Source organism: Drosophila eugracilis, unplaced genomic scaffold (assembly GCF_018153835.1).
Source record: "Drosophila eugracilis isolate 14026-0451.02 unplaced genomic scaffold, ASM1815383v1 contig_2088, whole genome shotgun sequence".
NCBI classification, from domain to species: domain Eukaryota; kingdom Metazoa; phylum Arthropoda; class Insecta; order Diptera; family Drosophilidae; genus Drosophila; species Drosophila eugracilis.
This window is the reverse complement of record NW_024572964.1, coordinates 5,631,689-5,655,029: the sequence shown is the minus strand read 5'-3', so window position 1 is coordinate 5,655,029 and position 23,341 is coordinate 5,631,689. Positions and strand designations below refer to the sequence as shown.

Genomic DNA, 23,341 nt, shown 5'->3' with positions numbered 1-23,341 from the left:
AAGGAAACTTCCTTTGCCTTAAGTTAGGTAAAAACAAACTTCACTCCGTTTTGGTAAAATAAATTGATCTTAAGCTGAGCTTTGTTTTACATTTTTACATACTTAAAAAACAAAGAAAGTCACGAATTTTTTAGACTATTCAAATTAAACCTTTTTACGGACTAAACTAAACTCCAGAAACTTATAACTTATTAAGGACAAGAATAATATTAACAAAAATAGAATAAAAATATGTACATGTTTTTCATAAATTTTTAACATTCCACTTAAATAGATCAAATGCTCTTTTCTAATTAAAATTTAAAGTCCATTTCATAACCTGCCCTCCTCCATTTGACCAACAGTTTTCCCCTAATACCCAGGCAAACAATAGTAGACTGAATGTGGACACTGACAATTGGCCACAAATATATGACGGCTGCAGCAACAACCACAACTATGTCACGCAATGAGGTATGCAGTTATGTGTGTGTAAGCAGGGTACACAGAGAGAAAAAGGAGATAAGTTACAGTTCATAGTAGCAGAAATGGTAAGTCTAACTCTTCTAGTGTCTGCAAAGAAAGCTGACATTGGTGATTTTTAATACCTTAATGTAACATATAATATTTTAACTAGTAAATAAGATGATCAAATAAATATTAACATGTCATAAGATCATCATCTTTTCTCTCACTGTATATGTGTATGTTAAAGTTGCGCCTCATTTTTGGCTTGCAATCAAACAACATATGCCGTGCACTATGTCACGCGACGAGCAAAGACCAACTGTGACGGAGGATACGTTCACGCACACACACACACACACACACAAACACAGACAGGACCACGCACACTCACACTCAAACACACACCGTCAGTTAGAAGGACACATGGTCACATGGACATGGCCGCATTGGCTGTTGATAATTGAATAATTAACATTGTTTAAAATGGCTCAACAAGCAGAATGGAAAGAGAGTGAAAGAGCAGAATGATCCACCGTCTCCCCATCGCCAGACATCCGGCGGGCCAGGTCATCAGGTCAAATGCAACCACAATGTCAGCCATGCCCCGCAGTCCACATTTCATGCTTTATATATATTATATATTTTTGTTGGAAAAAGTGCAAGGGGTTGTTGTACACACAAATAGATATAGTATAATTGGGTTAGAAGGGATATATATCGTGTGTACTTCATATTAAAATAATTGACTTGCGGTGGGAAAATCTTTTCGATACATGTCTGCCGTTTATTGATTAAAATCCCAGTTTTTAGTCGCATTGAAATTGAAAACTTGTCAATGTGCTTTTTACCCTTGAAGTGGACGGTTCGATTTTTGGATAAGCAAAACTATTTTCAAATATGCATGAAGGAAATCCTAAAAGTAGGTTAAGTTAGTAGTTAAGATAGATAAAAAATAATATTCTTTATTAAAACCCAAAAAGCTACTCGCAAGGCCTTCTCCTCAACCAGCTCATCGCGACGCAGCAGCAATGGCTGTGCCAGTGGCCATGAAGTTGAGGAGGACGAGGAGGAGCAGCTCTTCCAGGAGGCGAGCTCCAGTACAAGAACAAACAGCGTTGATGGGAGTGGTACCCAGTTCACTAGCAGTGTCAGTGCTACACCGGTTACGGATTTCTATAGCAATGCCACTGTACTCATTACGGGCGGTACGGGTTTCGTGGGCAAAGTGTTAACAGAGAAATTGCTTCGCTCGTTTGGATTGCGTAAAATTTACATGCTGATACGCAGCAAGGACAACATGAGCGTGCAGGAGCGCTTGCAGGGGTTTTTCAATGAATCGGTAAGTGTCAGGACAGGATGCGGGAGCCTGTCAGTTCTCATGCTCCATGCTGGCAAGGACAATGTCGGATAAAATGCCAACCGCCCAATACCCATTACCTATCCCGTAACAGATATTCAATAGGATGCGCGAGGAGTCACCGCAATTGTTGGAGAAGGTGCATCCGATACGCGCTGATTACAGTGCCATCGACCTGGACATTGATTCCGCCGACCGAGCAATGCTCTCGTCTGAGGTCCAGGTGAGTAAGTTCTGTTGATGTTCCACCAACTGTCTTTCCTCCCACCCCCCAATCACCTGTTCCTCGTCCTTATCCACATCCACGTCCACGTCCAACTCAACCACTCCTCGGTTGGCAATTCAATCAATGGACTTTTTGTGTGAGAAACTTTTCATGGGCCTTTGTTGTGTTTGCCTATCTGGATGGCTCCCTCGATTCCTGTCTGTTCCGTATCTATGTGCACTGTGAAAAATATTTGGTCGAAGGAACTTATTTTTAAAGACAAAATGTACCTAAAAATTTTAGGAATTTCCAAGGGCTTTATGTATAAATACTACTAAAACGTAAATCTAATAATTTGCTAACATTTTCCAACGTGTATCGTAACCTCCCTCTCTACACCTTAGTTTCTGCATTACGTATACGTAAAACGTTGCATGCCAAAGGCAGGCGCAATGTTTACGACAACACCAGCCAGGCAGTCAGTTTATTTCTTTCGTTTCTCGCCCAGTTTATTTTTACATTTTTTGCTTTGTTTTGCTGATCACAAGAGGCAAACGATATGTATGCATGGGCATCTATATATAAATATATATATATGTATATATTTTACTTTTCAACAAAAATTGAAAAAACCCGCCGCCACGTAAAACTGTGAAAATGTGTAGAGGCATCCTGGCGGTATTGCTGTGTTGCTCCTCCTGCTGGTTGGTTATAAAACACAATATATAAATAAATGAAAATTCCTGTGCATGCTTCAAGTGCTTGGCATGCGCGAGCCATTGTCCTGCCATCCGGGCGCATCCGCATCCGCATCCGCATCCCTATCCGCTTCCATATCCGTTGGTCGTTTTTATTTTCCTCTCTCTCTCTCTCTTCCTCTGTTTGGGAAAAACATTTTGCATACAAGTCACTCAGGCCTGGACGGTCTGCTTAGAGTCCGCTAGCACTGTTTTAAGCTGAAATTGCTTTGTTGTCGATGTTCAATGCACGCGTGGCACTGCAGAATTCCCGCCACCGCGTCCTATGGACAGGGCCTGCTGCCATCTGCCACAGCATCTTTTTCTGCATTTTGTGTGCTGACTTTGAGGTTATCATAGAACGCAGGCCAAACATTTCCCAGTAGAGCGCTGTCTAAGCGGTTGGCAGTGATGGAGGAGGTACAGTTTTGAGATAGATTACAGATTTTATTACCGACATAAGTTAATATTTAAACAAAAGTATTGAAAACTAACTTAAAGTTAGTATGGAGAAAGGGATGAAGTCTTGAAGAAGTAATATTACTATAAAAATCCTAATTAAATACTAGGAAAAGTACATGGCCTTAAGAATACAGTGTACCTAAATCCCTTTTCGTAAAATGTATCTATTGAAAAAGTACTACTGCCTTGCCATCACTGACTGCTGCTGTTTTGCATGCACATCTCTTGTGCATTTTGCATGAGATTCTCTCTGTTACTGGGCCCTCGTCTTTTTGTTCTTTTCATTTTTAATATGCATTACAATTCACGGGTCTGGTTTATCTTCTTCGCCTGTAGATTGTCTTCAATGTTGTGGCTTCGGTGAAATTCAATGAGAAACTGAGTGACGCTATTGACATTAATGTCCTGGGCACGAAAAAGATACTCGACTTGGCCATGGAAATGAAGCAGTTAAAGGTAAGGCTTGGAAAATCAACCAAAATATCAACAGTCAACAAATTGTCATTCACCGCTGCATATACATTTAAAGCCGATTAAAACCACCCACTGACATTATATGCCACCCACTTATCATGCCTGGCATTGGCCGCAATTCCATTAGTGAAAATAAACAACGATGAAATAAAAGTTAAATATTCACATATCGCGCTTTTAAGTAACCAAAATACATAATTCCCATGTCTGAATGCATGCGAAAATATTTGAGTATGAATTGTAATATTGACGAACTGTTTTCTCTCTTTTTCAACGCAAATTTTCCCCATTTTCCCCCCGAAACTTATTTGAATGTTGCATATTTTACGGCGTTGGCGGGCAAACAATTTCCAACACAATTCAATCAACATTCGACATGCGTGTTTCCCTACCGATTTTGATGTTCGCCGTTCACAATTTCCATTCTCCCACGTGGGTACCCATAGTCCTTCGTGCACATTTCAACACTCTACTGCAACTGCAATCGCAAATTCATCAAGGAACAAGTGTACGAGAACGAAATTGGCTACGAAAAAATCATGCAGGTTGGTAATGCTTACATAAAAATGTATAAAAATAGTTTGTGAATATCATATTTGATATGCAATATGACAGTTAACTTAAATTGGAATTTGTTTTTCCTCCGCACAAACATTTTTTTTGCAGATTTATCGCACTTTCGACGACGAAACGCTGGAGAAGATGCGGCACTGTCTAATTGGCCAGATGCCCAACACCTACACAATGACCAAGAAGTGTGCCGAGAATCTGGTAAATCATCGGGCATTCCACATGCCGGCAGGCATCTTTCGACCGCCCATAGGTGAGATGGTTGGGATTGGTTGGTTGGGCTGGGCTGTTGCATGAAATATTTATTGCGGTTGCAGACTTGACTTAACAAACTAATTGTCAGATAATTAGCACAAATGCCCAGGGGCAGGTAATGTGTAAACAAAAAACACACAAGAAACATTTTCTGCTCCTTGCTTGGATAGATCCCCTGGAGGATCTCCGTTTGGCAAAAAAGGAATATTTAAAATTTTGTGAAAAATGGCCAACAGAGTTGTCTTCATTCCATAGCAGGAGATATGGTGGGGAGGGGGATTCTCAGGGTTTACCAGATAAAATGCATGTGGAAAAAGTTTTTATATTTCGGGTTCGTTTTTGTATCTTTTTTTTTTTTGTGTGATTTTGTTTGCTTCTTTGTTTGTGCTGCTGCAGCAACAAAACGCAACGTAACGTAACGAACGAAACGTAACAAAAAGTCAGAGGATGGCTGACTTGGTTTTCGCATCGTCTCAGTGCTCAGGGGAGGGGAGGAGACTGGTGGTTGGTGGATGGGAATGGAGATTCTGGCTGCCGAAGCTCTCGAGGAACAAAGCACAAACAAATTTTCATTTATTTTAACACAAAAATGCCAAAGCATCGTCCTCATGCAGCTGCAACCTAAGCTGCCTGTGCAAACGAGAATGGCAATGGGAAAAGACAATTTTCGGTTGATCTGGTTGATATTAAAATGCCCTAACTTGATATAAAGTTGATTAAATTTGTTGAATTTTACAATAGGTTAAAGAATTACTTTATTAACATTTGAGTTTAAGTTAAAACTACAGCAAACTTTTATTTTAGTAAGAGTTCTTAACCTTAAACTGAGATTTTAAGAAAAGGAAGCAGAAATAATATTTAAAATATTCTTAAAATATAATTTCCCATCTTAACGTATTAACTTCAATATCAAAGAGAAGATCGGGGAAAAATCAACTCCAAAACTCACATATGGGACTCAGGCATATCAGTTAGGAAATGGCAAATGGAATGAGAAGTTCGGAATGAGTTGGCGGGGGAGGGGCGATTGGTAGCAGAGAGTGGTTGCAACCATTATCGCTTTGACGTTGGCTAAAATCAACAAGGATACACCCGCAGTCGCCAGAGCGAAAAAATCCTTCGCCAATGTCTGCGATTCTATGGCCGAGAATCCAGAACAAAGCAGCCATTAATTCTTATTTATTCGCAGTAATGTCAACGTACAAGGATCCATTTCCCGGCTGGACTGATAATTTGTACGGGCCATCAGGTTTATGCACTTGGTCTGCCCGGGGACTCGTCCGTTGCATTTACGGCACGGCCAGCTGCAAGGCGAATATGGTGCCCGCCGATTATGTGGTGAATGCCATGATAGCAACCGCCTGGGACATATCCCGAAGGTTAGTCCACAAGCACACACACTCACATATATTTATATATAGAGAAGCTGAGCACATCCTGCTGAAGCGGTGCCAGAGGATGTGTAAAAGTTGTAAAGAGTTCCACCGCAAGCTGATAGCAGTTTTGGTTGTTTGCAAACGGCAGGAAGAAGGTGAAATTTTGTAAATACCAAGAGCAGAGAAATTAAGAAGGGCAAAGGTCAAAAGAGATAGTGTGGATGATGCAACTTTGGGGATTTTATTTTAATTTTAAAGTATTTTTAAATTCATTAATAAAAGCATTTAGATGAGGCTTAACGAATATTTATCTAGCTTTCTTGTACATATTTTATTATCTTTTTTGTAATAATAATCCTGCTTTGATACAGCAGCAACTCTAAAATATTTTTATTATATTTTTTTACCATATTTTTCCCCCGTCAGATTTAAGATCCGTGAAAATAAATCAGATGGCAAATCCGAGCTGCCCGTTTACAACTACGTGTCCGACGTGAACAATATAACCTGGGGCCAATATATGCATCTGTCGCGGAAAGGATTTCACGAACCTTTCGACAAGGCGCTTTGGTGAGTTTAACACAAACACGCACCACTCTGCCATCCTATCTCTGTGGTATCAAACTAAATATTTTTTATTGAATTTTTACCACCTCGTTTCTCGTTCGGCTACCGTATGGATGTCTAATCCAACGCTTAAATATTGCCGAATTTTTGTGAATGGAAAATATATCTATGCCGTGCTAATACCTTGAAACAACGAAACCTGAACAAAATTCCAAACAAAAAACAAAAAAAAAACTCCTCTCAAACAATGTTAAAACCACCGTACACAAACTGAAAACACAACACGAACTGGGGGATTGCGCCAACTAAACCAAATCGAACCCAAATGCCGCACGAAATCGTTGGAATCGCTGGAATCGCTATATCCATGACCCCCTACCAAATGCTATCGAATGTATATATCCTTCGATCGACCGCATTATTGTCACAGGTGCTTCTCGTACGTTATAATACCATCGAAGCCTCTGCATTGTGCAATTGCATTTTTCTTGCACAATATCCCAGCTTATATTTTAGATTTAATTGCCATGGTCACCGGACAAAAGCGCATGTAAGTACACTCACACATCGATTCAGCTGCTCTCACACAACCTACCCTAACCCCTTCCTATTGAGAATATGTTCACCAAGTTGGCATTGTATTGGTGTGTGGGTTTTTTGGGGGTGTTGGCTACATTGAATGGATTTTAAATGGTACATGGAAAGGCAATCGAATGACCTGTTCAGGGTATCCAACGGGGGCTTATTTTTTGACATCGAATTTGTTAAGGATAAAGAAGCAATCAAGGGAGATTAAGTTGGGAAAATTCCATAAGCAAATGAAAATATATATATTTTGTAAAAGCAAGTTTCCTATTTTTAGCAATTAAAAATGCAGCTAAAAGACCTGAAAAGCTCTTCATTTTTAGGAAGTTCATATAAGCTTACATCTAAAAGTAACAAAATACTTTATTTTCTTAAAAAGATAATTAGTGTACATAATGTTCGTTGCTTCCGTACTTTTAACCCTCTTGGCAAGCTTCTTAGTTCCTATACGTATACGTAATATTTAACAAATTGCAATTAGAGCGCATTAGCCTCAGCATTTGCCATTTATTTATGTAGGTGGACCAAAGCCAGAGTATATAGCCTCACTGGAGCCCAACCCAATTAGCAAACATATTGACAACAATCTCTGCATCCTTGGTATCCCTCAGTGCCTCCTCTGTCACTTCTGGCATTTGTACATAGAGAGAAATTATTAGTTAAATCAATTTGATATATTTTATAAATGTCAAATTATGTTATAGAACCCAATTTCTCATATAAAATGCCTTGTAATCCCACGTTTTTCCCTTTCTGCAGCTATGTGAAGGCATACAGAAAGATCTCCCGCATAATCGACATGATGGCTTGGTTCGGATTGAAGGAGTGGAACTTTGCCCATAGCAACATTGACGAATTGAACGAGCTGCTGCCGCGTGAGGAGCGTTCGGTGCTGCAGTTCAACATTGCAACGATTAATTGGAGCGAATATTTCCGCTCATACCTCAGCGGCATCAGGCGCTACTTCTTCAAGGATAGCGCTAACGATAATAAATTACAGCAGCGCAAAACTATTTATCGCAGGTGGGTCTGACTCGGCAGGAGGGCAGAAAGCAGGCAGGCGGGGTCCTTCGTCCTTTGCTAAGTAGTTTTTAATTACACTTTGTTTACTCCCTTTTTGCATGCTGCTCCTTCTACTCCTGATGCTCTTACTGCTCCTGCTGTTCCTTAAATGCATCTGTAACTGGACTCGTTCAGGATGCTCCTCTTGCACACGCTGCTGAAGACGACATTTGGTCTTTCATTAATTATGTGCATGCTCAAAGTTTATCTCAGGATTTTCAAAATTATGCCAAAGATTGCGCTCTAAGCGGGCAGCCATTACAAATTATAATCAAACGCGTGGGTTCTTAATAAATTTGTGCGATTCTTAAAGTATATCTGACTGTTGTCTGGCATTACTCATACGCCGTGTGGCATGAAACTTTTGACAACTTTTTTCCCTTGCTCGTTCGCTTCCTCTTTTTTCGCGCTGACAGACGTCTTAGTTGGCCCCCTCATGGTGCCAGGTGAGTAAAGTTACCTTTCCCGAACTTTTATTCTCTGCTGTATGTAAGAAAATATCTTACATATATATACTATATGTATGAATTTTCTTGTCACGCTGAGGTCCGTGAAATATGATGCAATTTCTGGCGCGATAAAGTTGCAAGGACGCCACGATCTCGAAGCGCATCAAAATGTGAGCTATATATGTTGACTTTGAGTGCGGGAAAGTTTAGGAATCCTTGCGGGTGAAGTTGCTAGATACTCTAACGGAAAAAGGTTTAGGAAAGGAAGGTTATTCAGCTGAGGGAAATATACGATTTTATAGAAAATAAAATAAAGGAATTTAAGTAATATAATATTAATATTTAAAATGGAAAATAAGGGATCCCATCAAAGCAAAGGTTTTCTGGAAACTCAACTGAATTTTTAGGTTTTACTTAAACTGATTTCCTGAAAAATGGAAATAAAATATCGAATTAAGAAATAAAATCAAAGTTAAGTAAATTTCTTATTTACTAAAAACCAATCACACATCTTCAGGGTATTCTACCAGTAACAAACCGCTTCGTCTACCTTCGCATGAAAGAAATATGGTTAAGAAGTGAACGTAAACAACATGACAAATACAAACAGACACACCTACCATAAGCAACATATGTAAGTGGCTATATGTACGCTGCACGCTCTATACATATATAATTTTAGTTAAAAGTTTTATTTCTCGCATATTTCATATTCTTGGCTGAAACTTTTTTTCACCTCGAGCATTTCCTTCTTTCATATTTCATCCCGAAAAAGAAGGACAAAGAAAGGGACAGGGCAGGCAGAGTGCGGGAATCTAGTGAGAGAAAGCGAGAAGGGCTTGGCGGCGCATTCATTATTGTGTAATATTTTTACATTATTTTATTATAAATCAACAAAATGCACTCAACGCGCCAGAACAAACAACAAAAAAAAAAGAAAATAACTTAAAAGTTGCATCTACGTCGACGCCGGCAGCGACTGCAGCTTCTGCCTCTGACAGCAGAAACACATTAAACGTCATAAAATGCACAACGCAGCGAAAAGTCGCCGACAACGAGAAGGGGGGTTGGGGGCATTCAGGCCCTTTGCCTTTATAATTTATTTTTGCTTGAATTAATGTGAATACTTTTTACCACTTGGCTGCACAGAGTTGCCCCAGCTACCTGATAGTGCGGCATCCAGTTCGCAGTCTGTGCCTCCTGATAAGGAAGGTGCTGAAGGGGAGCCCCGAAAAATACTTAAAAATTATCAGAAGTGCATCAGGAGGATCCTTAAAGGATGTGTAAGCGAAGGCAGGACATATAATATTGCTAATTGAGCTAATTTAAAGTTCTTAATTGACTAAATTGGCAGGCTTAAACATAAACTCTCCTTTCATGACATGTTCAAAGCACAATCGCAATGAATACTTTTTCCACAAGAAATACCATATCAGTTTTAATACCCAAGCTTCGCTACCAGCTATGCATAATTAGTCTGGTCATGCCAACCAACGAGATTTGGACTGTGTTTAGGGGGGGTAGCTGAAAACTCACCGACCAGTGGGAAATGTGCAACATCATCAGCTGTCAACTGCCAGCTGCAACATGCAGCATCAGATGCGAGCATGCAAGATGTGCAGCGACTGTTGATAATCAAGTCAACATTAGAGAATATCCGCTCATGTGGACACAGAGCTGCGCTGTCCGGGCATTGTGGCATGTGAGTAATATTCCACTACCACCGCCAGCAGCAGCAGTAGCAAAATCAGCTCTAAAACTCGTACAAAACCAATAAAATTATTGAATGGAAACCAAGCATAAATCACAAAAATTCAGAACAAGCATGTAAGGAATATTTAGCATGTTGCTCGCTCGTTCTATGTATTTTTACGTTCGTATAGATTTTTAATTTAAAACAACCTGGCTGAAGGTAAGCCCGAGCACCTGTGACCAGGAAAAATGCCCTCGAAAGGCCATTAGTTGTTTGTTCAGAGCCCAGCCTAATGTCCTCTTGTCAAAGTCCAAACGCAGACAAAGGCAGGGCACCCATACTCACGGAGGGAAATACAGACACTAAAAAGAAATTTTACTAAGAATTAATTTTTAGGAATAAAGCTATAAGAAGTTGTTTATTTATTTTATTAAAAAAGATTTAAAGATATTTCCAACTATTAAACTCATTAACATTTTTTTGATTATTTAGTAATTGCTTCTACACTATTTTTCTCAGTGTTACAGGTCAGTCTGTGCATGCAAAACGTAGCAAGCAATAAAGAAGATTTGTGTCGCCGTCGCATTTTGTGGATATATTTTGACCCCTTCACATTCTCCTCTCGTCTGTTTCTTCTTGTACTCTCCTTTTTTTTGCAAATTCTGCAGAAAATCTCAGTCCAGAGTAGAAGTCAAGTTTGGTTTGGGCTAATGACCACAGAATGGCTGCTGGTTGCAGTCACTCAGGTTGGCCCAAAGGACAGGTACAGCACCGACTTTGTTGGGCTTCTGCATATGTAACTTAGGTTTGAGGCAAAGAAATAGGAAAGGAGAAAGTTCCTGTACATGTTTCGCCCAGGTGATGAACAGGTCCTACAGAATGATGACCGAAAATGAAATATGTTGACCCATTGGTCGAGTTAAAATCATATTAAAGAGGACTTAAATTAGATTTATGTGGTAATAAAGTTTGGTTTATAGTTTCTAGAGAACTACAAATACTCGTTTGAAAATATTACTTTCTATATATGCAGTTTTAAGTTCCAGAAATCATCACGAGGCTAATAGCATTGACCAACTTCTGGCCAAAAACCAAAACTTTATGATTTCAATTAAGGCATAATGCAATTACCTTTGCGCCTTTTCAATTAGCTTTCTGCAACATGTGGCTTAAATGCGATTCCACCCACTCAAACATTATCGATTGGGCTGCCATATCTATACCTTTTAGCCCCGTTTCAAACTGCCAGCCAGTCCAGTCTGTTCCGTTTTTGAAGCCCATTAAATTCTCCGTTTGCCCGGCCAACTCAACTTCCAACGTTTGCTCCCCAAAGATTACCGCAAATGCACAATGGTAAAATAATCATAATTGCATATAAAATGTTAATGGGCAATGGACCAGGACCCAAACGGCAGCGAATGTTTGGCCAGCTCCGCCTCGCCCTCTCTAAAAAAAAAACTGGAAAACTTTTTAATACACCAAAGGACACATTTGGGCCCCTCCTCTCTACTCCGCCCATCGAATGTGAGCGCCGCAAAATGCAAAAACAATTACGAAAACTTTGTTGCCCAGGCCCAGGCCGAGGACCTGGAAAAACAAGGGAAAACTCAACTCCAAACCAAATGTGGGAATTTTCCCAAGCACAACTTCACGCTGTTTTTCCTTCGCCCTCTCACACCCCCGCAAACTGGCTCGTTGCTTGTTGCTTTTTATTGGTTATTTGTTGGCATCTTTTCAGCGTTTTCTTTTTTTTCGCTGTGTGGATTTTTGCTTTCATGTTTTCATTGCTCAAAAACGAGCGGTGGGCGTTGGTGTGTGGGGCGGAGTAGCAGCGGCCAACACTTAAATTTACATAATTTCCGCTCCAAGTCACCAATGTAAAAGCTTTGGCCAGAATCAGCTGCTCTCTTGGTCCAAAGGCAACCGTCCTAACTTTTCCCCATTCCTTTTTTTTCGTTGGTTTTTCTTTTCTAAAAGCGCGGAAATGTTGGCAATATTTTAACGCTTCTATTTTAGTTGAATTTTGCGCCGTGTTTTTTGGGTGCCAGCTCTTGTTTTTGTGGTAGACCCAACACGTTGCTGACTTTTTGGCCTTTGGCAAGTGCATGAACCAAAAGTGCAGCCCAACTTGTTGTGGGCCATAATACACCAAGGGCAACTTTATAGACGCTTAGCAATTATGGCCACGCCAACAATTTTATCCCCATTCCAAGCCTTGTATCCCCTCGCCTTCGGGTCACGTGAACTATGAGTCCATCGAGTGGTTCGCCAAATGATAAACGATAGGGGACAACGGGTTCAGCGAAAGGGAAAGGGTTGTGCTCTATCGATCTGCTTGACCATTTGAAGTGTAAAAAGTGCCCCAGGTGATGGAATCGTTTAAAATAAAAGCTGTTCCAATTGGGCTCGATGGTGGAAGTGCTGTTAAATATCCCATTTTGCCAATCGATTTGACTAGCTAATTTTAAGCTATTATGACTCTCACTAATCTGCTTAAGCAATAGTTGATTTTTATCTTTTATAGTCTCATAGTTTCAATATCAATTAACTTTGCCTTAAGCACAACATCAAGGGCATTCTGAAAAAATAAGTTTATTTCGATATCTTCTTAGTGTGAACGTACCAAAAACTTGATGTATCGATGTAATCGATAATTTCCAAGGTCATACTAATTCTGCAAGATTTTTTTGACATAAGAAAAAAAATAATTCGTAACAAAGAGACTAAGTAAGACTAAGAATGAAGCGATCTTGTGGATCAAATTATCCTTTAAATAAGATGGAAAATCCGAAAACAACCAAATTAGTGCTATCGATTGGGTCGCTGATGGATAATGAAGAAGCGGTTGTGGCTGATGAACCTCCACGAGACTTTGAGGACTCTGCAGTGCCTTCTAAGCCACCAGCTCTCTCCCCAGTTGAGAATATTGATATGGATCTTGAGTCAGCAGAGACTATCTTGGCAATAGATGCCCAGGCAGAAAAGCACGGCTTGGTTTTGGAAGCACCCAATTTTGAGCCATCGATTGAGTCGCTTGTGGAGAATGGAAAAACTTCTGTTTCTGCTGAACTTCCACGACGCATTGAGAACCGTAAAGTTCCTTCAGATCCACCAGCTTTGACCGCAGGTGTGCATAATGATCCAGCTAAGACTATCTTGGCCATAGATGCAGAGGAGAAAAATAGTTCTCAAGGAGATAACCAAGTCTTGGTTTTGGTAACACCCAAATTGGAGCCATTGACTGGGTCGCTGATGGAGTATGAAGAAGCGGCTGTTCCTGCTGAACTTCCACGAGACTTTGAGGAGCGTACACTTCCATCTGATCCACCGGCTCTGATCCCATGTGTCAATAATGATGTAGATCCCGAGCCAACCAAGACTATATTGGCCATAGAGAACAATAGTTCCCAGGGAGAGAACCAAAGCTTAGTTTTGAAAACACCCAAATTGGAGCCATCGACTTGGTCGCTGATGGAGACTGAAGAAGCTTTTGTTACTGCTGTACTTCCACAAGAAAATGAGGACCGTACAATTCCCTCTGATCTACCAACTCTGACTCCAGGTGAGAATAATGATAAAGATCGTGAGCCAGCCAAGACTATCTCGGCCCTAGATGAGAATGAGAAAAATAGTGCACAGAAAGAAAACCAAGGCTTGGTTTTGGATTCAACAGCAAGTAAGTTTAATGTTCACATCCGAAATTTAAACTTGTATTTCAGCAATATTACATAATATAATGTTGCAGATACCATGCCCCTTGAGAATGCTATCGAGAATCAAGATGTTCCTATCCCAAAATGTAATCCTGTATCATCGGAGGAAACGGAGGAGGACTGCGGCGAAGAACCTTTTCTAGATATTACCGAAGAGGATCTTGACTCCATCTTCTCTGATAACACCACTTCCACGGAAAACGAAAATAGCAAAATCCCATTCAAGGCAATCTTCAGGAACCGAAAGAAGGATTCAGATCGCCGCCGGCAGTCGAAGAGCAATCTGAACCACTATTTGTGCAAGACATTGATACCCAAGAATGCCCTTACGATACTAAATGAATTGAACGGTGTGATTATTTACAACACATCCGTTAAACGCGACCACGAAGAACAATTCAAGGCTTCTATGATTATCAACTCAAAGGAATATGTTGGACAGGGCCCTTCAAAATTGTCCGCCAGAAATGCGGCCTCCGAGAAGGGCTTACGTGATATTTTTATAGAGAAAATTAATGACGGTAAAGATTCTCTACCCATGAAGCAACTGGCCTCATACGCCCTTTACAAACTTTTTAAGGAGTGGCAGAATGAAGGTTTCAATAATACAGCTTTACTTAGTGATATGCAGTGTGGCCTAAATGGTTTTCAACAAAAGCCGCTTTTACGCACAGAATTGCCCAGCAAATGGAAGACCATGCATCCCTGCGCTATTCTCCACCATATGCGCCCTAACTCTTCTTACAAGTTTTTGGGACCTACTGTCTGTCAGCATACTATTATATTCAATATGGGAATGAATGTCGATGACCAGGAGTTTAAAGCTAGCGGAACATCCAAGAAGATTGCACGCCACAATTTGGCCGAGCTAGTGTGCAACAAACTGTTTGGAACCAATCTGCCTGGAATAGATACTGAAACTTAAAGAATTTTATGCTTTTAGAATTTTTTTAAATTTAATTTATTACAGAATGTCCTACCAGTGCTTTCATTAAGAAGCTTAAGACATTTTAAGCTATCTTGTAAAGTATTTGATTTTACTGCCAGCGAAACTTGTTCAATCTTTTCTCATTACAGCACTCAGAACCTATGCAATTATTTGCATTCAAATCTCACCCCTCTACTCCACCCTGTCATCATAGAAAGACAAACAAAAAAGCGACAGAACAAAGATCTTGGATATTGAATTTAATTAAAAATGTTCATGACAGTTCAACCAGCTTATTATCCTGTCACACTGAGTGAGCTTTGCAAAATTAAACAAAAAAAAAATGGTTGTAAAATGAAAATGGAAAAATAATTTCAACGAACTTAATTGAATTCGAATTCGAATTGTTCAGCTGGACTGGGAAGTTGTCTATACTGACAGAAAAAGGACACCAAAGAGTGTTAATTTTATTATACGCTTCATCAATATCCAGCTAACTTCCGTTTGGGTTTATTAATGCCCTTCTTTCCCTAATGGTTATCCCTGGGAAATGGGCTGGGCAACCCAGTTTAATGACAATTAACATTTTTCTAATGGCCAGCAATTAGAGGAATCCCCGGGCTTTAAGCAAGATTTATACGAATGAGGGAGGCGGGGCGCTCAAGTCGAAGCCAAGTTCTCGCACAATGTTGGCCTTATTATTACATTGTTTATGAGAGCGCCTTCTCCTTGACTTTCTCCCTGCTCGATTTATTGTTTTGTGTTGCGTTGTTCTTGTTGCTGGCTTGTTTAACAAGACCGTCTCGCCATGTTTACTAGTGCAGGTCCCAGGTCCCAGAGAAACTCCCAAAACTCCCAGAGCCACCCTCTTTTGAGGTCGCAGCATCTTGCGGTCCGCCTCAAGTCATATTTCCTTATTATCTGGGCGGTTTTTGGCTTTGTTTTTTCGCCGCCCCTTGACTTTTTTGCGGCTGACCTAACGAAAAAATGGAATTATTAATGGCCTCGTCCATTTGCTGCTAAGTGGCGCAAATTGTGTGTTTGTTTATATCATTTGACAGGCCAGGGAATCTTAAAGCGTTTTATTTTTTCCTGTCTTTCGGTCTTCCGGTACCTTTAGTTAAAATTTTGTGAGGCAGTCGAGGGAATGGGGTACAGTTTGTCGAGAGCATTGAACCTTACACTTTTTGGTCCTTAAAGATGTTACAAGAATCAACATTAAAGTGATTATTAAAGAATCTGTTAAAGGATAAATAATAATCTAAACGTTAAAAATTCAGACCTTTGAAAATATATGCAGTATTTTGCCTATCACAAAGCCAACAGTATGCCCATAGGTATTATGGCCATAACTTAGCCAATAATGGTCCGAATATGGAATTTCATACCTCGTTGAGCTTGTATTTTAATCTATATTCATAATATTCAAGTGCCACTGAAATCTAAGCCAAAAAATATTTTTGCAAATTTTTCGAAAAAATGACGATGGTACCCCTTACAAAAAATTAAAAATTTGAGAAAAAATTAATTTTTGATAATCAGCATTATAATGATACAGAAAGTTTGTTCGGGTCGTTAGCTTCATAAAACAGTTTTCCTTTTGTTTGTGCCTTTTAATTTGACCAAATTATAAGCATGACACTGGGGGAAAATATTTCAAATTTAACTAAAAACCCATAATTTTGATGTTCCACCCAAAATATCAGTATTTTCCACATTACAAAGCCAAAAATAATCATATCATGGAATGTTATAACTCGTTGAGTTCCTATTTAAATTCCCCGTCGAACTGTGTACCACACTCAAAAAGTACATTTTTTGAGTAATTTCGTAAAATTTTTCGTCTTTCAAAAAACGCGAAAATCGGTCTGTCCCGATTTGTGTCTCAAAATATCAGTATTTTCTTCATTACAAAGCCAAAAATGGTCGAAATACGTAGTGTCATACTTCGTTGAGCTTGTATTTTTATCCATTTTCAAAATATTTAACTGTAATTTAAATGTGAAGAAAAAAATATTTGTTAAATTTTTCGGAAAAATGATGATGGTACCCCTTACAAAAAATTCAAAATTTGAGAAAAAATTAATTTTTGATAATCAGCATTATAATGATACAGAAAGTTTGTACGGGTCGTTAGCTGCACAAAACAATCCTCCTTATAGCTGGGCGACCTATTTTGACAAAGTTATAATATTAATGCTGGTAAAATTATTGCAAATTTTACTCAAAAGTCATGGTTTTGATTTCAAGCTTAATATATTAGCAAATTTCCTACAGCAACTCCCAAAATTGTCCAAATATGGAATGTAATACATCATTGAGGTCGTAATTTAATGAATATTAAAATTGCATTCAAATCTGGATAAGTAAATTTTTGACCGATTTTATCAAAATTTTCATGTCCTGAGTAAGAAAATGGGTTGATCTTGATTTTTACCACCAAAAATCACTATTTCGTCCAAATAAATCCAATAATGGCCAGAATGTGGAATGTGATATCACGTTGAGTTTGTTTTTTAATTCCTAGTCGAATTGCATTCACAGTTTAAAATGTTAAATTTTTGGCATATTGAAAGAATAAAGAATTGGAAATATTTATGTAGAAACGTAAATCAAATGCCCGCTTATTCAGGCTAACTAATTAAAAGTAATCCTCCAACTTGAGTCCCTCGTAAATACCAGCTTAAAGTATCTGTTATCCTTTGCCCCTCTATTGCATAACCTGGTCAATACCATAGACATGACCAGCACCTTTCATATAGCGGTAGAACAAGCCTTGCGTAACTTTTCCACCGCCCACTCACTTCATCCCACCCTCATTGCATTAATTACCGCATACTTGGAGAGCATCTAGAGGGCAGAAAGGGTAAGGTAAATCTGTGGCTGTGCTAAATTGCACTTCAAAACGAGAGCAGCTTCCCTCTAGATGAGGATGTGGATATGGATGTCCTGGATGTGCGGCTCCTGGAACTCCACCTCGATATCCCCTGCCCCTTTGAAAGTTCCTGTCGTAAAGTGTTTGCACGTGAGTTTGTGGGCGCCAACATGCGCTGATTGAGAGTTCCTGCCCCTCCTATCCCCATCCACTCACACACTCTCAATGGAGAAAGGATAAATGAAGGACGACGCTTAGATCTGACGTTGAAAAAGAGAGCAACCAGCTAAGCTATATGTTTTCCTGACACACTCAACAAAAATTTAATAACAACATTAATTTTAGATCAATAAAATCATAAAAGATAAATACAGTTTTATATTAAATATAATTTTTGAAGAATTCTATTTCTGCTCACTTTTATTAATTTTTATTTAGTTTTTTAAGAACTCTTTTCCTGTGCTGCTTTCCATTTTTGTTGTACTTTTTTTGAGATTTCCGGTGAAGTGTTGTTCAAGCGCTTTGGCAAATATTTGATTTTAATTTTTCCAATTAATTGGTTTTCCCTCAAAAATTAAACGTCCCAGCAGGCCGGGATTCATCTATACTTTTTTCCTGCCACCTCAACTACCTGGCATCATTTACATGCCACAAAAAAATAGAGATTTTATTTGCTTGTTTTGCTCCTCTCAGACTTTAAATGTCTGACTTTAAGCAGGAGGAGAACGAGTTGGTGGTATAAACACAAAAACTTTGTCCTGCAACCGCAAAGTGTGGGGGCGGAGGGCGTGGCAAAATGTCAACTACAAGAAAATTGTCACTAATGAGTGGTTAAAAGAGCGAGTCGAGTCCGAGTAGGGACTCTTTGTTTGCATAGGCCGACAGAGCCGGAAATAAGAGGGGAGAAACTAAGAGGCGGCTGGAAATTGTATAAAGCGAGTAGCTGGATGTTGGTGGTCCACTGTGTACAGTCAATATTGGCAAATGTGTCCGTTGCACTCTGCTTTGAGGTGGGCCAAAAACGGAAGGGTTGCTGCGGCTTATAAGCAGCAAAAAGCCAAACGGCGAGGGATAATGAAACCACGACAAAAGCGCAAAAGTTACACAGAACAGAAAAGTAGCCAGGAAAAGGACATGAAGGACTCTCGGCAACAGTGACTCTCCACACATTCGGTGTATTTACATGCAAATTATGTTGGGGGAAGTGACTTCCTGTACTTGGTACAGGATTCTTAAAGTAAAGAAGGGAACATACATCTGCTTATATCATAACCAGAGCAACATTAAGTTTGGGTATCTCTTAAATAAATCCAACCTCTGGCCGGAACTCTAGTGTTTCGTGTTAATGAGATAAGCATGCAAATGCCCTAATAGAATGAGCTGCTTCAGCTTCAATTTTCCCGCCCCTTTGTCTTTTATTCAAGGTTCTGATGAGCGAGAAGGAAAATGGAAAAACGTTGGAGAGCTGAGCAGTCAATTAACAAGCCGAACTGAGCTGCAGGTGGATAACCATAACCCAGACAGGGTTCGGGGGAAGGTGCAAAGGGGAAAGACAGCTCCGCCGTTCATCATCGTTTATCTTAATAAACCGCGCACTCAGTCAGACATTAAGCCGTCGAAACCAAAAAGCAGCCAAAAGTCCTTTGGAAAATTGCTTAATTTGCAGTTGGCACTGCCAGCCAGAAACAGAGTAAGGAATATCAGATTCAGATGGTAAAGCTTGGGGCCAGACGAAGTGAGTGTGGCAGATTCAGTGCAGCGTTAAGGCAAACTTGAAGCGCGGCACGTAAAAATGTTGATAAAACGCACAAAGCCAGTTGATGATTTCAATTTATATTTCCAAGTGGAACTCATCTTTAGTGCCGGGCGGAAGAGCATAGCATTTTCCAGTATTTTTACCACCCACTACCACCCCCACCCGCCATTACGCGTTACATGTAGCGAATTTGCTGAAGCATATCACGTGCAACATAATTTTTCCAAGCGACTTGCCACTTGCAAGTAGAAGTAGGTAGGGGCGTGGGGGCTCAAAGCCTGGCGACTGACATGAATGCTCGACGTCACCCAAGTCTTTTTCCCCACATTTTCCCCTTCTCGCTGGAGATGTGTGGCATTATGAGCGTAAAGTAGACTAAATAAATTACGTTTGAGCACCAAAGGTGTTATGCACTGGAAGAAACTAAGTGCAGGGATATGTTTCGGAAGCTTTAAACTAGAGAAATTTTCAGGATGGATAAAAATGTGTTAATAATCTTTCAGATATGTAACAGATTAACATTAGAATCCTTTAAGAAGCAAATATTTAACGTTATTAAAAGTAAAACAACTTAATCTACAAACATGCAATCGACTTTAAAGTTCCAGAGAAGTTCCATCTATTCCGAACCAGAACCCACCTGGTTACCTTCCAGAAGTCGTAAATAGTTAAAAGTAGTTAAAAAATGCTAATAACCATAAAGTAAGTTTAAAAACTTTGCTCTGCTGGAACAATTTTCAATACGTTTTTCGACTCCATCCTTATTTAAATTTCACATCGAAGACAGCGCCACGCCCAAACTAGAGCCGCCTTCCCTTAACTTCAACTTCAACTTCAACTTGAAGTTGGGAATGCATTTGGTCCTGGTAAAAGTTTTTGGCAAGCAAATGGAGCAGGAAACAGCTGTCCCTTCATATCTTTTGCATATCAAAAGTATCGACATAAGGAAAGGAGAATCTAGGGAGAAGGATGAAAAGGACATCTTTCCAGCACCTTCTCATTCTCTCTCACTTGCACTCTGTTGTAAAATATATGCAAAGTTTGCCCAGAACAGAGTGAGACGACGAGAAACGCCCAAAAAATTCTTGAAATTGCATTCGACTTTTTTTATGCAGAAAAAATTGTATGAATGGTCTATTCTAGGGATCGAAGAGGGTTTTATTCTTGGGGATACACATGAAAATAAAAAAGGATATAGTTGCTATGAAAAGGTTATTTGTAGAAATTCAAAAAGGGAGTCTAAAAATATTAATAATCATAATTACTAAACATATTATACTTTTACAGCCAAGAGAGGTATACAGAAAAATATTTTGGGGTTAAATATTTAAAAAAATTCCCAAAAGGGCATAGAAATGTCCCCATACATGCCAATACACATGCAGGCCGAGGGTGTATGTTTGTATAGATGAGTGCAAAGTTACATTCAATTTATATGCACTTGCCGAAAAGTTTACACCGAAAAAAGTTTGAGCTGGTACGAAAACTAAACATTTTGTTATCGCTTTGATAATGGACTTCAGATTCCCACCCACACTTATACACATATCCAAAAAGAAGGACTTTATGTATATATGTATGTGAATGTATGTTTTTACAAGACTTCCCGGGACATTGTTGGTTTTTGTTTGGATTTTCCGGCTGTTGTAGTCAAAGTTTATTGCATTGAGGACAATTGAATTGCCGGCATGAATTTGGGCCAATTTTTCACTATTTAAATGCAATTTGCAAACTTAGGAAACACACTTTTAAGAGGCACTCTCAGAAAATACAAAAAAAAAACTATAAAAATCGAAATTTACACCATTTTTTACTTTCAACACTAGTCGTAAAGGCACTTGGGCGTGGACTAACTGCCATTTGGGGACTATTTTACTTACTTCAAGTCATTAACCTAACCACAAAATGTGTATGTAAAATTCCCGTGTGAAGAGACTGTAAAAAAATCGCAATAAAATTCAAATTAAAAGTACTCGGCGATTATATTGTGCAATTAAGAAAGCTCAACTGCCAGGCGATCAAAAACGTCAGCCTTGACTTATTAACTTTGCCGTGGGCTCAAAAGTTGAAATTTCAAAGGAATTTAGTAAGAACAAAAAAGAAAAGGGCTTTCCCTTGCCTCACCAAGAACAAAAATGCATCGATTATGGAAAGTCAGACATCAAAATTAATAATCTCAGTTCGCAGTTATGCTGAGAAAAAATGCCAGACGACCGAAATGAGTTGCTTTGAAGTTTTTTACTGCAAGAAAACGGAGCCCAAGGCTAGAGATAGAAAGAAGAAAGAAGGCAAGCTAAAGAGAAGAGGGTGATGAAGAAAGTGGGAGGAGCAGTAGCAGCAGGAGAAGAAAAGGCGCTTCATTTTTCGCATCATTATCTTCATTTCTAGGATGAGCATCCTCATCAGCGGCAGCTTCATCAATGTGGATTTTATTTCTGTCCCTCGGGGGAAAATGCAGCCACCTCCCGCTCACAAAAAAATATGAGAAAAATTGCGTTTAGAGCTATCAGAAGATGGGAATATGCTTACAGATCAATAAGATGCCATTAAGATGAAAGATTTTGGAATACGATCATGAGAAGTGTAGTCGTATGTTTCTGAATTTTTAATAAGCTTGAATAAAAACCAACTTAAAAAGTATTGTAGGTAAGGATATTAAGTATATTAAAATCTTATAAAAATCAATATACCCTCTCCAAGGATATAAGTAGAAGTATAAAAACGGAAGCAGCAACAGCGGACTGCAATTTAAGTGGCGAAAAAACAATGGAGCATGGCAAATGTTGTTATTGCCTTCAAACGATGTTCTCAGCAGATTCCCTCTTATTTTCCCGATTTTCCCAGATGGCAGCTTATTAAACATCGGGCAACTTGCCACTAACACTAATGCTTCAATAGACTGCACCACCGAACTGCATATCTGTGGAGAAGAGGAAGTAAAAAGCAAGGTGAGCAATACCTTTACCATTCGTTTTTGGGTTGGAAATGATAACAAAAAGGGGAAACTCTTAAAGGGTGAAAATCGAGAATCAAGTTATTTCTTTTTATCTTAAGTTTGAATGTTTAAAACAAATAAATATAAAATGTTTAGCAAAGCAAACTACTTTAGGAAAATAGAAAAAAGCTAACATTGCAGCAGTATTTGAATATTTGATATTTAAATGAATTAATATCCGAGGGACCACTGTAGAAGCTCGACTGCAGTGCTACCAAAAACTCCCCCCCTCTGTTTCGGATGTTCTCTTTAGCGGCGATGCTCTGCTTGCATATTACTCATGTGTGCCTGGGGCAGCGAGTGGGTGGTGGTGCTGTTGCACAGAGGGTGGTGGCAATGCAGCTGCTGCTTTTGTTCTTGTTGCTGGCCCGTGGCTGGTGCTATATACGTTTTTTAATAAATTATAAATTTCTGCAAATATATTTGCAAGCAGGGATTACATTTATCCCATAGCCATTCCTCTTTACCATCCGTTTTTCCCCATCTTTGCATTTCACAAGTTTTTACCCAGGCCCCATGAGTGTGCCACCATACCACGCCCACTTTTACCGCCCAAAAAGCCCCCCATCTGATTTTCATGTGTGCTTTTGTATGCACTTTGGAATTTTGTATTCATGCTTAAGTCACGTTTCGCACATTTGTTAAGCGAAGTTCTTAAGGCGATTGCAATGTCGCTACTATTCGTCTCTCCCATCTCACTCAGGCCTTCTCGCTCGTTCGTGTTTGTATAGCAAACGGAAATTATGTGAAAAGTCTTAAATTAACTGCAAGTGGCAAACGAAACGCCGGGAAGTGGTTAAATGAAAGGGTTCGTCTCCCTTTTTTTTCAGATATT

The 23,341-nt window shown here is 39.4% G+C and overlaps 2 protein-coding genes across 2 annotated transcripts; both read left to right on the top strand.

Moving 5' to 3' along the window:
- The first annotated feature begins 1,297 nt into the window (after positions 1-1,297).
- LOC108107624 (fatty acyl-CoA reductase wat) lies at positions 1,298-8,374 on the top strand. The gene is made up of 11 exons (XM_017215193.1): positions 1,298-1,366; positions 1,428-1,786; positions 1,899-2,027; positions 3,545-3,664; positions 4,129-4,227; positions 4,349-4,505; positions 5,697-5,886; positions 6,310-6,453; positions 6,881-7,000; positions 7,795-8,058; positions 8,233-8,374. Exons 1-11 carry the CDS (start codon positions 1,345-1,347, stop codon positions 8,342-8,344), a joined length of 1,716 nt encoding a protein of 571 aa, XP_017070682.1. The 5' UTR covers positions 1,298-1,344; the 3' UTR covers positions 8,345-8,374.
- A 4,643-nt stretch (positions 8,375-13,017) lies between these two features.
- LOC108107519 lies at positions 13,018-15,163 on the top strand. Its single transcript, XM_017215060.1, has 2 exons — positions 13,018-13,915; positions 13,985-15,163. The coding sequence occupies exons 1-2, from the start codon at positions 13,018-13,020 to the stop codon at positions 14,875-14,877; spliced, it is 1,791 nt and encodes a 596-aa protein (XP_017070549.1). The 3' UTR covers positions 14,878-15,163.
- Positions 15,164-23,341: the final 8,178 nt, after the last annotated feature.

Coding starts and splice junctions, on each gene's coding strand:
- LOC108107624 (XM_017215193.1), top strand. CDS start 1,345: ATGCATGAAGGAAATCCTAAAA. Junction 4,228..4,348: donor GCTACGAAAAAATCATGCAG/GTTGGTAATGCT, acceptor TTTTTTTTGCAG/ATTTATCGCACTTTCGACGA. Junction 7,001..7,794: donor GTCACCGGACAAAAGCGCAT/GTAAGTACACTC, acceptor CCCTTTCTGCAG/CTATGTGAAGGCATACAGAA.
- LOC108107519 (XM_017215060.1), top strand. CDS start 13,018: ATGGAAAATCCGAAAACAACCAAATTAGTGCTATCGATTGGGTCGCTG. Junction 13,916..13,984: donor GGTTTTGGATTCAACAGCAA/GTAAGTTTAATG, acceptor ATAATGTTGCAG/ATACCATGCCCCTTGAGAAT.